Source organism: Salmo salar, chromosome 04 (assembly GCF_965601325.2).
Source record: "Salmo salar chromosome 04, fSalSal1, whole genome shotgun sequence".
Lineage (NCBI taxonomy): Eukaryota > Metazoa > Chordata > Actinopteri > Salmoniformes > Salmonidae > Salmo > Salmo salar.
Window position 1 is genome coordinate 83,998,344 of NC_138294.1, and position 17,452 is coordinate 84,015,795.

The 17,452-nt window shown below is 46.7% G+C and overlaps 1 protein-coding gene across 1 annotated transcript; it reads right to left on the bottom strand.

Moving 5' to 3' along the window:
- Nucleotides 1-46: 46 nt before the first annotated feature.
- On the bottom strand, nt 47-14,918 carry LOC106603877 (transcription elongation regulator 1). Its single transcript, XM_014198089.3, has 21 exons — nt 14,814-14,918; nt 13,873-14,098; nt 13,536-13,688; nt 12,976-13,231; nt 12,507-12,770; nt 11,088-11,150; nt 8,478-8,672; nt 8,256-8,362; nt 8,049-8,134; nt 6,595-6,758; nt 6,440-6,515; nt 5,419-5,557; nt 4,328-4,417; nt 4,004-4,122; nt 2,675-2,825; nt 2,365-2,529; nt 1,976-2,158; nt 1,518-1,697; nt 1,202-1,285; nt 917-1,017; nt 47-680 (listed from the first exon to the last, which is right to left on the bottom strand). Exons 1-21 carry the CDS (start codon nt 14,858-14,860, stop codon nt 479-481), a joined length of 3,051 nt encoding a protein of 1,016 aa, XP_014053564.1. The 5' UTR covers nt 14,861-14,918; the 3' UTR covers nt 47-478.
- Between the last annotated feature and the right edge of the window lie 2,534 nt (nt 14,919-17,452).

Below are 17,452 nucleotides of genomic sequence, written 5' to 3' on the forward strand. Positions count from 1 at the left end.
GAGTTTAAACATTTTAGATGAACTATTAACATATCACAGGACTGCATTGTTAAAAAAAGAAAAGTTGCCTTTATTCCAGTAAACATGTACAGAAAAAGCAACGCATCAAAATGAAACCACTGAGAAGAAATGTTAACATTCAAACTGTACTGTGAGTTGGTCGATGTCAACGACACCCTAAAAACAGTTACTAAGGCTGCAATGCCTTGAGTCACAGAAACAGCAGAGTTCATCATTTACAGTTGTCGTCTAACATGTCATAGGTGGCTGCAGATGTATTACTACGCCGATCCCTTTGACCTCAGCTGAGCCAAAGGTCAGGGGTTAGAGCAGTGGCACATCATCAGGCCCTGTAGGCAGGAGGAGAGCCACTAATACAGGGATGTTCCAGGTTTACCACATTAGGACATTACAGTTTAATACTGCACTAGAACAGGTGAAGGGCTGGTTCATGCTCAGGTTTCCTAGCAGTCTCTGGTCACTTGGTGGAGCGGCGCGTGGGCTCCGAGGCGGTGGGGGGAGGAGGGGGACCCCGGCGGTCCAGATCCTCAATGTAGAACATGAGGAGTTTTCTCCTCTCATCCGGGACACAGTCCAGCACCAGGTAACGCTTGTCATTCTGCAGAACCTTCTCCACATCCTTCAGATGCTGGTCAGACTCCTGGAGCAACTTCCGCGACCTGAGAGGACGACAACATGGGGGGGGGGGAAGGGGGTCAGTAAAGAGGCAATGCAGATGGACCAATAGCACCTCCTACTGACTCAATCAATCTAATAATTGTTTAAAACTCTCCAGTCTTAAATACACCTAATTTACACAAGTATAAACGCCATTAAAATGAACCAACCTGTGATACATATTCACCCAGCTACCAGTGTGAGAATGTCACAATCCAGCCCGTGTTGCTGTACTCACCTGTATGTGATGAACTTGGTCTCTTTCAGAAGCGTTCTGAAGTCAGCTTTGGCTGTGATGTACTTGTCTTTGATGTAGTCTTCAAACTCCCTCTGTTTTTTCTACAAACCAAAAGAAGACGAACCGCTCAGAGTCTTTGCCTGGTGTTAACAGAGTACATGGGTGTCTGACACAACCAGTAGAACACAGAGTACATGGGTGTCTGACACAACCAGTAGAACACAGAGTACATGGGTGTCTGACACAACCAGTAGAACACAGCAAGGTAAAGGAGAAAGGTCTTACTCTGTCACTACTGGAGAACTTGATACAGCGAGGATCCTCTTTAATGATCTTCTTCACCTCCTTCCATGTGGTGGTCAGCGTGATCTGTGGCGAACACTCAATCAAAGCACGTACTACCAAGTAATCCATCACAGGATAATACGCTCTCTGAATGACATGCACACAGTATATGACTTGAGGTTTACAGTACCACCTTTATATCAGCAGCAGGTTAATACAGATGGACTGCGGCGAGTTAGCATTGAATGCAGCTGTGTCGGTGTACATATATGCCCTGTAATGAGAGCGTAACACCAGCCCAAACGTTGTCTCTCACCATGACGGTCTCGTCCAGTAGCTGTCTGAAGTTCTCCTTCTTCTTCTTGGAGAGTGCCTCAACGTGTTCGTTGAACAGTTTCTCCTTCTCGTCTCTCTCCAACAGAGAGGCCGACTCCCAGCGGTGGTCCTTACGCAGGTTACGCCGGGTGTCTGACCACGACGCGTCAGACGACCTCACCTGATCACAACAAACACCAGCAGCATTAAGACCTGGCACATGGTTCTTCGTCCACATAATACAAATCAGTGTACAAGTCTGGTCATTAACAAGGTCAATCTAAAAACAAAGTTTCCTTTCTTGTCTCTGATCTGCCTGGCTGAGGTGATCTTCCAGTGGCCATATCAAACTGGGTTTAATCTAAATAAATGTTTGATTCACCCAAGTTCTCAGCTACAAATGTAGTCCTGTCGGTGCCTTATTGGGTAAACCAACTTCAGCGGATGGTGTGAGCTCACCATATCTGACATGAGGGCTCTGAAGTGCTGGATGGCTTCCTCCCTCTTATGCTGCTCCCGTTCTCTGTCGATCTCCTTGGTCTGCTCAGAGCGGGCCTTCTGGACCTCGCGCTCCCTCTCCCTCAGACTGGCCTCTATCCTGGCGGCGCGCTCCAGCTCCTTCTCCTTATCAGAGTCCATGTTCTGGCAGCAGAGAGACACCATCAAAAACATGTTCTGGCAGCATCATATACACAGAGGCATGCAATCATCACAGGCGTCATGACACCCATCGCGTCAACAAGCTAAACAGCATCTCAGAGCGTGACACTGAATGGGGTTAAATGTCTGATGACATGCTGGAGTCAGTGAGTATATGAGCCTTAAGGGCAGTATCCTGTTCCTCCCACCTTGGCCTGCTTGTCCACATACTGCTTGTAGAGTTCCTCTCTGGTGTTGGAGCTCTCCACAGCCTTGTAGCGAGGGTCTCCCTCCAGCCTGTCCTTCACCTTGCTCCAGCGCTGCCCTCCGTCCAGCTGGTGGTCACCAAGCAACTCAAAGAAGTCCTGCTTCACCTGGAACAGAGACCAGGTTTACAAAAGGAACATAGACACGATCAGATATTCCAAACGTTTCCAGGTTTCACTAAGCACACCATCCAGGTAGGTAGCTACTTGTCCAGTTTTCAGTGGCCATGGAGGTTTCCAGTCCAGCGCTCACCTTCTCTCCTCTGTTCTTGGAGTCCTCCTTCTCTTTCTTCTTGAGAGCGGTCATGAACTCGATAAATATGGCCTCCCGGTCCTTCATCTTCTCTATGGCCTTGAACCGTGGGTCCTTGGCGTGCTTGGAGGCAAACTCACTGAACGTTGTCCTGAAACAAACACAGCAACTTTTAGTTCCCTGAGAGACACTAGCCTCCCGACCCGTCCCCGCGTCAACTACACCGCCCGACCCGTCCCCGCGTCAACTACACCGCCCCCGCGTCAACTACACCGCCCCCGCGTCAACTACACCGCCCCCGCGTCAACTACACCGGCCCCGCGTCAACTACACCGCCCGACCGGCCCCGCGTCAACTACACCGGCCCCGCGTCAACTACACCGCCCGACCCGGTCCCGCGTCAACTACACCGCCCGACCCGTCCCCGCGTCAACTACACCGCCCGACCCGTCCCCGCGCCAACTACACCGCCCGACCGGCCCCGCGTCAACTACACCGGCCCCGCGTCAACTACACCGCCCGACCGGCCCCGCGTCAACTACACCGGCCCCGCGTCAACTACACCGGCCCCGCGTCAACTACACGCCGACCGGCCCCGCGTCAACTACACCGCCCGACCGGCCCCGCGTCAACTACACCGCCCGACCGGCCTCGCGTCAACTACACCGCCCGACCGGCCCCGCGTCAACTACACCGCCCGACCGGCCCCGCGTCAACTACACCGCCCGACCGGCCCCGCGTCAACTACACCGCCCGACCGGCCCCGCGTCAACTACACCGCCCGACCGGCCCCGCGTCAACTACACCGCCCGACCGGTCCTCGCGTCAACTACACCGCCCGACCGGTCCCGCGTCAACTACACCGCCCGACCGGTCCCGCGTCAACTACACCGCCCGACCGGTCCCGCGTCAACTACACCGCCCGACCGGTCCCGCGTCAACTACACCGCCCGACCGGTCCCGCGTCAACTACACCGCCCGACCGGTCCCGCGTCAACTACACCGCCCGACCGGTCCCGCGTCAACTACACCGCCCGACCGGCCTCGCGTCAACTACACCGCCCGACCGGCCTCGCGTCAACTACACCGCCCGACCGGTCCCGCGTCAACTACACCGCCCGACCGGTCCCGCGTCAACTACACCGCCCGACCGGTCCCGCGTCAACTACACCGCCCGACTGGTCCCGCGTCAACTACACCGCCCGACCGGCTCCGCGTCAACTACACCGCCCGACCGGCCCCGCGTCAACTACACCGCCCGACCGGCCTCGCGTCAACTACACCGCCTGACTGGTAACGTATTAACTAGTGTTTGTAGTGAGGTCTGACCTGGCAGTGAGCTTGGCCTCCTCCATCATCTTCCTGAACTCGTCCTTAGACTGCATCAGTTTATTCTTCTTCTCTTTCCTCTCCTCCTCAGCTCGGGTCTTCACATACTGGTCAAACACCTGCACAGGATCAGCAGACACGCATGGAACAACAGTTAGCATAAATAAAGACAGGACTGGCAGATAACCCCTTGGGAAATACATATATATTACCTGATTGCAGAGCTCTGATCTTTCCTCAAAGGGAAACACAGCTCATAAAATAACTGAATATGGAAACAAATAAAAACTTAATTGATAAATGACTTCTGTTAGTTTACAATACCTGCTTTCTCTCTTTGGGGTTAAGCAGCAGGTATCGAGGATCAAAAACTATCTTGTGCAGCTCTTTCTCCCATGTAGAGAATGCTGAGACCTGTGGGCATGGGGTTAAAGGGCGTGAGACCAGGCCAATCAAGGTGGGCTTCAACAACATTCACATAACACTTTCAGTCAAATCGATTTCCTTCGAGGGAAAATAATCCCCCGTCGGCCCAATCAATCCCCCTCAAATCTAAAAGGGTTGGAATGAGTCACGCTCTACTCCTCAAACTAGTGACACCCAAAGGAACAATGCAATAAAGGTCTTCATCATGCCTGGTGGTACTCTCGGAAAAGGCTCCAGAGAGCAGCCAGGCAGCACCAATAACTCCCCTGCTAGGGAAGTTTAATACATTTTACAATCCAATTAGTTTTTAATCTCTGCTTTGGATGCGTCAGAGTTGCAATATGCCTCTTTTGGGTCTGAACAACTAGGATAGAGAAGTTGATACATAATTCATGTAATACAGAAACAGGAAGCTGAACACATGAAAGCTGATCCCAAATTAGAGGAGATGACAACATAATGACATCAAGCTAGCTCTGCATGCCAGTTTGTAAACAAGGAACATAAAGACCGCCATTGGCAGGGTAGGCCTGGAGACATATAGATCTGATGAATGTACTGGAAAAACCAAACACTGATCAACTCCAGTACAGCATGTGCATATGGCATTTTCAACAAATAGATATCATTTTTAAAAAGTCACCATTATGTACAATAAATAGATATTAAATAATTTCTTCCCTACATAGAATAGTGAAATGTTAAATTGTTAGTCTATCATTACAATTCAACACTATTATAGATGTGTACATAACATGTTTAACTAACTTTTATGAATGTATTTTTTGAAGTATTACCAAAACATAAGCAGAAATGTACTTGTCAATCAACTGGGCATAAGATAGAGGTCAGGGATAGAGGCAGGAAGAACAGGAATAAAACAGTACACCAAAGACAAGGAGAATTAACTTAAGAGTGTACCTTGGTGGGCTTCCATTCAGATTAATGTGTCTAACGTTACAGTATTGCGTTGGATTGAAGTGTTTTACCCCTCTCTTCAGCAGCATGTCCCTGAACTGTGTCATGCGCTTCTCCAGGGGCACGATGGCCCGCTCTCGGGCCGCCTTCAGCTCTGCCTCCATGGCTGCCTCTTTCTCAGAGTCCGCCTCTTTCATCACTTCCTCCTTCCTGCAAGCAGAGGGAAGATGTCAAGGCCCAGGCACAGGGGAGGGTTAGTGATAGACCGGGGGAGAATGATACAGTGTTCTTCTATGTTCTCTACCCAGGTGTTCTGCTATACTTGACTGATCAATTATCAGCCATCTCTACCAAATGAGTGGACTCCAAATGATATAAGTTGGGTCTTGCACAGGTCCTACAGGTTACAAAGAGAGAGGGAGGATTTGTCAAATACCTGACCACTGATATTGACGGTGTTGGATTTGTATTCAGTGTTCCATTATCACATATAGCTATGGTGAGACAGGGCAGGGAGGTGGACGTCTTCATTTGCTCATTGGGGTTCCTAAAGCAGTAGTTCTAGAAGAAGGAGGTCAAGCAAGGTGGGTTACCTTGGAGGCCCACGTTGGCATCACCATGTGTTCTACAGGCCTTTTCCCTGAACAATAGTCTCTTGTGCAACGGGACCAGTGTTTAGGGTAGCGGGAGAGGCAGGCTTGGAGGGCACTGATGGGAAACAGTGACTGATTGGGTAACCTGGACAGTGACCATCGATTGACCACTTTAACAGAACCAGTGAAGACATCATAGGCTTTACTAAGTCAGTACAAGCTGGGTTAAAAACGACTTCCCACAGAAAGACTCAGTCCCTTCACCCCCAGAGGAAAATACAAAAATCAAGCAATTTAGGCTTCACGACCAAACAACCTAACTTAACCTTAAACTAAGAACTGAGATATTTTTAGCCAGAGTACATCATGGGTTGATTTCAATTTGTACATGCTGTTTTATCTGTTCAGGCGATGAAGAATGACTGAGTGCCTCGTCATGCTGTTACTGGCCCCTAGTAAAGTGTGCTGGGCCCTTGGGTGGAGAGGACTGGGGACTTACTTCCTCTTCTTGGCCTTCACAGGCTCATCCTCCAGAGCTTCCTCTGCTGCCTGCTCCAGCTCCTCTTTGCTGATTCCTGAGGGAGAGAAGTGATGAGGCCATCGTCATGAACACCTACAGAGGCAGGATGAGAGTGTGCCTGTGTGTGACCGTACCCAGCTTCCTGGTGGCGTCCTCCAGGCCTCTCTTATGAGGTGGTTCCTGGATGTTCTTGTCAACATCGGCCCGTCCCACCAGCTCCTCTGGCCGGTCCCACATGGAGAGACGCGTGGTGGGGTTGTAGTAGAACACCCGCTCGTCACCGGTCCACACAATACACCTACACACACACACACACACACACACAAGTTCAATAGGGCACCAGGGCGTGACTGATGCAAGTTCAGCCTCCATACAACAGCACATAGCTCTGTTACCATCAGTGGCACATAGCTCTGTTACCATCAGTGGCACATAGCTCTGTTACCATCAGTGGCACATAGCTCTGTTACCATCAGTGGCACATAGCTCTGTTACCATCAGTGGCACATAGCTCTGTTACCATCAGTGGCACATAGCTCTGTTACCATCAGTGGCACATAGCTCTGTTACCATCAGTGGCACATAGCTCTGTTACCATCAGTGGCACATAGCTCTGTTACCATCAGTGGCACATAGCTCTGTTACCATCAGTGGCACATAGCTCTGTTACCATCAGTGGCACATAGCTCTGTTACCATCAGTGGCACATAGCTCTGTTACCATCAGTGGCACATAGCTCTGTTACCATCAGTGGCACATAGCTCTGTTACCATCAGTGGCACATAGCTCTGTTACCATCAGTGGCACATAGCTCTGTTACCATCAGTGGCACATAGCTCTGTTACCATCAGTGGCACATAGCTCTGTTACCATCAGTGGCACATAGCTCTGTTACCATCAGTGGCACATAGCTCTGTTACCATCAGTGGCACATAGCTCTGTTACCATCAGTGGCACATAGCTCTGTTACCATCAGTGGCACATAGCTCTGTTACCATCAGTGGCACATAGCTCTGTTACCATCAGTGGCACATACCAGGGAGTACCAGGTCATTGGGTTAGTAGCCACGGGATTAGCTTTCTGTTCACATACCAGGGAGTACCAGGTATTGGGTTAGTGGCCATGGGATTAGCTTTCTGTTACATACCAGGGAGTACCAGGTATTGGGTTAGTGGCCATGGGATTAGCTTTCTGTTACATACCAGGGAGTACCAGGTATTGGGTTAGTGGCCATGGGATTAGCTTTCTGTTACATACCAGGGAGTACCAGGTATTGGGTTAGTGGCCATGGGATTAGCTTTCTGTTACATACCAGGGAGTACCAGGTATTGGGTTAGTGGCCATGGGATTAGCTTTCTGTTACATACCAGGGAGTACCAGGTATTGGGTTAGTGGCCATGGGATTAGCTTTCTGTTACATACCAGGGAGTACCAGGTATTGGGTTAGTGGCCATGGGATTAGTTTTCTGTTACATACCAGGGAGTGCCAGGTATTGGGTTAGTGGCCATGGGATTAGCTTTCTGTTACATACCAGGGAGTACCAGGTATTGGGTTAGTGGCCATGGGATTAGTTTTCTGTTACATACCAGGGAGTGCCAGGTATTGGGTTAGTGGCCACAGGCTTGGCTTTCTGTGCTGCTTTCTCCTCTTCAGTCATCTCCTCCTCCTTAACCTGCTCAATGAAAGGAACACAACTTTTATTAAGGTAGATGACATTAATAATACACCGTTTCAAATGATAAAATGCAGGCCAGAATGATGTGACTAGTAGACGGCCCCAGCTCTCCTCTCACCTCCTTCACCTCCTTAGGAAGCTCTATTTTAGGCTGTTCATCCTCCATCTCCATAGCCTCCTCCTCCAGGGCCTGCTGTCTCTCTTTGGCCTTCTCTGCCTCTTTCTCTACCGGAGAGGAAAAATTCACACATATTAGATATGCAACATCTAAAACCTCACTTAACCAGTCGAGCATGAATGCTAGCTGGTTGGAGAGATCCAAAGCTTTAAGTAGAACAACCTTTGTCCCGTAGTTCCTGGGGTTTGTCCCAGGTGGACTCCAGTGTGCGGTTGTTGTAGTAGTAGGTTTTCCCGTCGGCCGTTTTGTACTCAGACCACTCCGGGAACTGGAGGCCTGACAAGGCGGGTGCCGCCAGGGCCAACTGAGGGTGGTGCATCATGGGAACAAGAGGAGGGCCCATGCCAGGCAGCATACCTGTGGAAGGTGAAATACACACAGAATACTTCTTAAGACACATTCCTGTCTGATAAAGCCATTCTACTGCACATGTAACCAAAGCCAGCCATGAAGCAGGGGACGGGCAGGGCATCTACTTCCATTTGGGTAAAAGGGTCCAAAAGGAAAAAGATGCTGTGTTGACACTTTTTCTAGAGCTTGTGTCTCTCGTTTTTTAAAGTCCTGAGGATGTACAGTGCCATCAGAAAGTATTCAGACCCCTTGACTTTTTCCACATTTTGTTACGTTAGTCTTATTCTAAAATGTATTTAATATATATATATATATATATATATATATATATATTTTTTTTTTTTTTTTTTTGCAATCTACACACAATACCCCATAATGACAAAGTGAAAACAGGTTAAGAAATGTTTGCAAATGACATTATTTACATAAGTATTCAGACACTGTTATGAGAACTGAAATTGAGCTCAGGTGCATCCTGTTTCCATTAATCCTCCTTGAGATGTTTCTACAACTTGGGAGTCCACCTGTGGTAAATTCAATTGATTGGACATTATTTGGAAAGGCACACCTGTCTATATATAGTCCCACAGTTGCATGTCAGCGCAAGAAACAAACCATGAGGTCGAAGAAATTGTCCGTAGAGCTCCGAGACAGGATTGTGTCGAGGCACAGATCTGGGGAAGGGTACCAAAACATTTCTTCGGTGTTGAAGATTCCCAAGAACACAGTGGCCTCCATCATTCTTAAATAGAAGAAGTTTAGAACCACCAAGACTCTTCCTAGAGCTGGCCGCCCGGCCAAACTGAGCAATCAGGGGAGACGGGCCTTGGTCAGGGAGGTGACCAAGAACCCCATGGTCACTCTGACAAAGCTCCAGAGTTCCTCTGTGGAGATGGGAAAACCTTCCAGAAGGAAAACCATCTCTGCAGCACTCCACCAATCAGACGCAAGCCACTCCTCAGTAAAAGGCATGACAGCCCACTTGGAGTTTGCCAAAAGGCACCTCAAGATGCTCAGACCATGAGAAACAAGATTCTCTGGTCTGATGAAACCAAGATTGAACTCTTTGGCCTGAATGCCAAGTGTCACATCTGGAGGAAACCTGGCACCATCCCTACGGTGAAGCATGGTGGTGGCAGCATCATGCTGTGGGGATGTTTTCAGTGGCAGGGACTGGGAGACTAGTCAGGATCGAGGGAAAGATGAACAGAGCAAAGTACAGAGAGATCCTTGATGAAAACCTGCTCCAGAGCAATCAGGACCTCAGACTGGGGTGAAGGTTCACCTTCCAACAGGACAACGACCCTAGGCACACAGCTAAGACAACACAGGAGTGGCTTCAGGACAAGTCTCAATGTCCTTGAGTAGCCCGGCCAGAGCCCGGACTTGAGCCGGATCGAACATCTCCGGAGAGACCTGAAAATAGCTGCGCGGCAACGCTTCCCATCCAACCTGACAGAGCTTGAGAGGATCTGCAGAGAAGAATGGGAGAAACTTCCCAAATACAGGTGTGACAAGCTTGTAGCATGATGTGTAAATGTGATATTTCCTTTAAGCAATATTTTCTGAAAACCTGTTTTTGTTTGTCATTATGGGGTAGTGTGTGTAGATTGAGGAATTATTTTTTTGTATACATTTTAGAATAAGGCTGTAATGTAACAAAATGTGTTAAAGTAAAAGGGGTCTGAATACTTTCAGAATGCGCTGTATGTAGTTTAGAGCCCATAACAATTCACCTGAACTATAAAGGTCTTAGTTCCAACAGTTAGACCTAATTTTCAAATTGTAAATCAAGGGCCTTCTCTGCTTAGCCATGAGTACACAAGTAACATCTAAAACTGAGCCACTGAGATGTTAACAAAAACACACCAAGGCATGCCACAAGAAGAAAATGATTATCAAATGACCATACAACATTAATAAAATGTGAATTTCCTGTACTAAAGGGAAAATAACCTAACCTAAAATAGGTGTGTTGCCTGTCAAAACAAGGACCTATATACACCAGTGACTAAATTACCACTCAAAAATCGAACCCTGCAAAAAGTAAACTAGCTAAAAACAGTATAACGGAGACAGTACTGACGCAAGTCCACATTACGGTTATGTCCACATTACGGTTATGTCCACATTACGGTTATGTCCACATTACGGTTATGTCCAAACAGCTATTGGTTGTTCAACACTATACAAGGACCAAAATGCCTCCTTCCCAAATCTCCTCTTTAAAAAAAGCATTTAACACAAGACAGAAAGTCCTAAAATGTCTAACTCACTAATGTTGAAGAAATAAAACTATGAAAAAAAATCAACAGTAATACTCCACATTGTTTGGCAGTGCCAAAAGAGGCCAAAAAATTCTAAGCAGAATTGAACATGTCATCTAACAGAATACTGAGTGGAGATGTTTGAAAGAATTACCGTTATGGTTGGGGGAGACTGTCTTTATATAGGGACCGCCTACTATCTGCATCATTGCTACACCTGCAAGAACGGACAAGCAAGCATTGTGTTGGACACAGGAGGAGAGAGGTGCAAGCTGCCAGGGCAGATCAGACACAGATCAACAACACATTAAAACTAGGCCCACAACCACTATCACTTTGATAACATGTAGTATTATCTTCCTGGTAACAACCAGATGGATGAATAAAGTGCTGATTAGGTTATGTAGATGTGCAGAGTACTGAATTAAAATAATATATATTATATACGAAACATTTAAAGCTGCAATATGTAACTTTTTGGACGACCCAACCAAATTCATAGAAATGTGAGATATAGATCTAAAATTCTCATTGAAAGCAAGTCAAAGAAGCAGTAGATCTGTTCTGTGTGCTATTTCTATGCTTCCCGTTCTTAAGTTTGGTTTTTGCGCCTTTTACTTTTGAACACCAGTTTCAAACAGCTGAAAATACAATATTTTGGGTTACTGAAAAGACATTTCACAGTGTTTAGATGGTACATTTGCTCACATTGTATACAGACTTATTTTTCTACTGTATTATTGACTGTATGTTTGTTTTACTCCATGTGTAACTCTGTGTTGTTGAATGTGTCGAACTGCTTTGCTTTATCTTGGCCAGGTCGCAATTGTAAATGAGAACTTGTTCTCAACTTGCCTACCTGGTTAAATAAAGGTGAAATAAAAAACATTGACTCTGAACTATACATTGCTTGTTTTGTCACAAACTGAAATTAGGCAAACTATTAGAATTTTAGCAACCAGGAAATGGCGGGAGGGTTTTCTGCATAGTGCACCTTTAAATGAATAAAAACTGCAAGTGAGTCAACAAAAACGTCCTCTTTCTTTATAGGACAGCGTCTCAAAGGCATTTTAATTTTCTCCTGCATTTTGTTTTCTCCAGAAGATTAGCTGACCCTTTTCTGAACATGGGCAATACTGCCATCTATCTACAGGACTAAAAGTGACTTGTTTCTCCAATAACTACAGTGCAATAATAAACAAAATGTCAAAGAGCTGAATGTGGAGTTGTGTGGAATAAGTTAAGAAAACATAAAATAATACAAGTTCAACTGATTTGCTTATTTCTCTCTCCAACCATGACCGAGACCATTCTACCTCTACAATGATTAGTTTAATCTATTACTTTTAATAGATTCAACTGAATGCACTCACTACTGTAAGTCGCTCTGGATAAGAGTGTCTGCTAAATGACTAAAATATCAAATGTACAGGGAATAAAAATAAGAGACCTAACGTTAAGATGACAAACAAACGAAGAGATGACTAATGACAGTATGAAAAGGGGTGGAGGGTCAGTAATGTTAAGGGAGGTACAGAGGTTTGGGATGAGGAGAGAGCAGACCATGTCTTACCGGGCAGTGGGATATGCATGCCTGGTAGAGGCACCCTGAAGGGGTGCATGACCCCTGGGGGGAAGCCTGGGATAGTGGCCGTGGTGTGAGGCTGCGACATGGTGTGGTGGGGCAGGCCAGTCGGGAGACTTTGGGGCAACAGGGACATAGTCTGGACTGGTGTCACTGAGGATGGCACTGTGGTTACACTGACCACTGCCATCGGGGTCACTCCAACACTCGAGGGGACGGAAGCCACAGGCTGCAGATCTGTAGCAGCAGAAGCTGGACAAAGACCAGCGGAGTGTTACAACATAGTCTGGACATATAGTAAAACTAACAATAGACAAGCAGAAAACGACTAATTTCCAACTTTGTGATCTTCACTAAATCAGTCTTATATTGTCATACCATGAGGATTTCTAACCATCAGACCTGTCCAGAGAACTAAAACAAGACCCAGATGTCCCTTTCCCAGTGCTGTACTCACTAGTGATGGTCTGGGACAAAGAAGAGGTGGTGTTGGTGTCTGGGCTGGTACTCATGGTATGGGACTGGGAAGGTGCCTGTGTGGACACTGGGGAGGGTGTGGCAGCTGTAGTGCTGGCTGCAGTGCTGCTATTGGAGGAGGCTCCTGTTCCAGCCGGGGTCACCATCATAGGGTTGAGTTCTGACTGCTGTATCACCTTCACCCCTTCAGGTTTGCTCCAGGCTGACTCTCGAGTCCTGGCGTTGTAGTAGTACGCCTAGGGGGAAACAGGAAAATATTCATTCAGATAGGTTCGAATAGAGAACTACCGTAACATCTCAATTAAAGGAAAAATGAACCCATTGTGAATGTTATATAGTTTCTGTGCATCTCTAAGTGATTATCTATTGGCCGTTCAAGCAGGCAGAAATACAGCCGGGATGCAAAACTAGACATACGGGCTTGCTTGAACGGCAATAGCTCCAATACACATGAAAACATGAAATCACTAGGAGATGCACAAAAACAATATAACATTCAAATGGGTCAATATTTTCTTTAAGTAAGAGGCCATTCTCTACCTTTCCCTCAGGTGTCTTGTTCTCCACCCAGATCTCCTCAGTAGGCGGCAGAGTATGAGCTCCAGCCGCAGGAACTGGGGGCATCCCAGGGGGGAATAGCATCCCTGGGGGTGGGGGCATGCTGCCCATCGGCGGGGGCATAAAAGGAGGTCTCTGAAATACAAAAAAAAAATGCATTCAAATACCAAGCCTTTAATACTTGCAATGCAGTCTAAGAGTTTCAGGCTCTCAATGCATTCATACCTCTGACAAACCAAATGTCTAACAGTCGCATTCTATAGAAAAGATGGATGGATCCAATAGCAGAAATGATTCCTTTCATCTCTGACAGGTGTACCTGTAGGTGAGGAGGTCCGAGTGGTGGAGGCATGCCTCCTGGTGGGGGTATGGGTGGCATGCTGGGGTCAAACGGCGGACGCCCAAACAGTGGCCCCCGTGGTGGAGGCCCTCTCATCATACCGAAGGGGGGAGGTGGGGGTCTGAGCAGTGGGGGTGGACCACGCATCACTGGGGTTGGAGGAGGAGCAGGGCCGCGGAAACGCAGCGTTTGCTGCTGCGCCATCCTAGAAACAAAACAAATGGACCTGGCTCATGAACCAAATCAAAATAACGATCGAACTACACAACATCTAGTTGCTATATCTACTCGCTTGCTATCTTCCCCGTTCCCAGCTGATTGTTTGCAACACAGGATAACGTTAGCGACCCCACACAAAATCATGATTCATGTTATCAGGCTAACGTTAGCTAGCTAAATGATGTTACAGTCTAACTAGCTATACATTACTTGTTGGGATCAAACGATGCAAGGAAGTTATGATCCTAAGTTAGTTCAATTTGACAGTCTCACTGACTAACTTTAGCTAGCTACCTACATAAACTGCTAATACCCACATGAACACACTAACCGTAGTTAGCAAATGTGTACTGGTAATACGCACATAAACACAGTAAGGGTAGCTAGCGAATGTGTACACTAGTTAGTTAGCTCCCTAATGTAACGCTAGTAATGATAACTAGCTAGGCTGCTAATGTTATGCAATTTAAAATCGACGCGCAGCTAGCTAAATAGCATCATAGTTTAGAAAAATCCACGAGTCAGGGGGGAGTCTAGCTAATGTTAGCTGCTAGCGTGGCCACATTGAATAGTCAGCACCGAATGTAACAAATCAGACATTGGGAGGACACGTTCACATTCATGTCAAACTAACTAACAACCGTAGAAAACAGTACTTCTGAAAAATATGATTCACTTGGCTTTATTCGCTATCACCTCACCTGTTGTCGTTAAACACAATACTTTCACCGTCTCCGTGGTCCGCCATTACAGAAAAATGAAACGACTCTTCCTGGAAACGCCTCCGCACACAAACTTTTACACAACATTGGCCAAATGCCCTGTCGATCATACTATACGCCCGTCATTTAGAACATCTGATTGGATGACAAAATAGTCGCCATCGTCTGCCCAGAGGGCTCCCCGTCCAGCCAACTGTGATGTCTTCGTTCAGTTAGGACTTTCCTAACTATTCATGGTCAACAATTTCAAAACAGATGGCCAGACAGGCAACTGTACCATAACCTCATTTACATTTACTAAGAAAAATACATCATTGCATAGTTACATGAAAGTTATTAACAACATTGGATGTACAGTATTTGCTGTACTTGTGTAAAAATGACCACTCAGCATGTATTATTGGCTCATTGGCATTTGTATCTGATTTCTATACAAAGAGCGCAGTACTCCGAATAGGCCAGTAGTACCTATGTTTATGCCTGGACTCTCAGTCTGCATAAAACCAGCAAAGCACCCCTTTCTCCTTATAAACTAGGTATTTATAGAACAAAACAGGCATAAATAAAGACTTCCTATCAAACATCTTAAAATACTGCAATATGTAATTTTGTACAGAGTAGAGATCGATCTCATAAAACAGTATTTATCTTTAAAAAACAATGACAGTAACTATTAATTTATTTTTAGATCAAAACTTTTTTGGGTGTTTATATACAACACAAAGTACTGATTCACTGAATCAACAAATCGTCTCTATCAGGGATTTTACTAAAGGATGTCACTTTGGTTTGATCCTAGAGAATCTCATCACGCGTACTTCTTCCTCGTCATTGGTGACTTGGACCTCTTAGACACTGGCAGGGTTCTCTGGCGCAGAATTGGTGAAGACGTTCTCCAGGTCATGCACATCCAGTGGTGGGACCTAACCCAGGAACTCAGAGGTAGTGGGGGCGTACCCTTGACCTCTCTACCCCCCCTCCCCTCTCTGCCGAAACGGTTAGTCTCTGTTGGGAAGGGAGAACGTGGACTCATGCTGATCGTAGTTGTCATCATAGGGGTAGCCCAGAGTAGACATAGGATTAGTCATGGGGTTTGAGAACTCCTGGGGTTGGAGAACTGGGTAGGAGTATGGGCCGTGTGGGTCGAGTGGGCCATGTGGGTCGTGTGGGCCATGTGGGTAAGATCTGGAAGAAAAAAGAATCTCGGGATGATGGCGTTTCAAATGACCATAGTTCAATTTTCACCACTAACCTGCACAATTATAAAACATCAAACAGCATACTTACATACTGTAGTACTTAATTAGTATTCAACATGAAACAGCATGCACTGCTTACCCTGGTGGATAAAACTGGGGTCCAGACATGAAGTAGGGCAGAGCAAATGGGAAGCGAGGGGTGGGGAAGAGGCCCACCGGATGTGGCATGGGAGATGGAGGATACATGTCTGGGTAAGCCGGGTTAGAGAGTGGTATTTGGAGACATCTGGAGCTGGATGGCATGATTGTAGAGGGAATCACACTGGCAGAATTGCTGATTTTCCTGGGTTTGAGAGCTTCTTCAAGGTTGCTGCCAGAGTGTCTGGCTTCACGCTTGCGTTCTCCAGGCTTACCACCAGAGGTAGTGGCTGTTGGGTGGGGATGTGGGCAGGCGGTAGTCTGGAAGAATATGGAGACTGGGCTAGTACTCTGAGAGGCTGCTGCTGTATCACCCTGGACATTAGAGCCTGGGGGAAGACCAAACCAAAACAACTACTGTATTAAGCTTCATACTGCAATGTATTATTCCAGTTTACTGTTATAGCAGCTACTGTGGCTCCTGAGTGGCGCAGCGGTCTAAAGCACTGCATCTCAGTGCAAGAGGTGTGATTACAGTCCCTGGTTCAAATCAAGGCTGTATCACATCCTGCCGTGTTTGGGAGTCCCATAGGGTGGCACACAATTGGCCCAGCATCGTCTGGGGTAATAACAATGTTATTAACTGACTTGCCTAGTTAAATAAAGGTCCAACAAAATGTTTATTTTTAAAATAATGCCATCCATCTCTATTAAAACATGAACTGTAGTTTTAGATTTGTCATGTTGATAAAAGTGTGTTTTTGTAGTCTGTGTAAGTTGTATGGAGAGACTAAAATCTGTACGTTTATGTTTTTTTATACTTGTGCACTAAATGAAAGTGTGTCTGCTGAGGGATAGCCAGACAGTGAGCTATTGCTTTATCTGCAGCCCATGTGTATGCAACAGAGGAGCTGGTGGTATTGGTGACCATTGTCATCACGGTCATGGGACAAGACTCCGCCCCAGGAACACTTGTCCCTGCAGAGCAGCAGGACGGTTGAGGGGTGAAGGACATCACAGAAGCGTAGCACTTTCCTTTCCCAGGTCTGGGCTGATAGATCCAACCTGTGATGATTATGGGTGAAGATTGGGAATACACAATTCAGATGTAAGTAAAGGTCAGTTATATGAATTTTGAAATATGATAAATATATGAAACAATAATTCTACATGTTTAAATGGACTTGAATGGTGTGAGTAAGTAGACAGCCTGCCCTATGTTGACGTGCTCTCTCATAGTAGGGCCTCTTCTCTTCCTCAGTGAGCTTGCTCCACTCTGCT

Coding starts and splice junctions, on each gene's coding strand:
- LOC106603877 (XM_014198089.3), bottom strand. CDS start 14,860: ATGGCGGACCACGGAGACGGTGAAAGTATTGTGTTTAACGACAACAG. Junction 2,826..4,003: donor GAGGCCAAGCTCACTGCCAG/GTCAGACCTCAC, acceptor TGTTTGTTTCAG/GACAACGTTCAGTGAGTTTG. Junction 1,018..1,201: donor AGTTCTCCAGTAGTGACAGA/GTAAGACCTTTC, acceptor TTTGGTTTGTAG/AAAAAACAGAGGGAGTTTGA.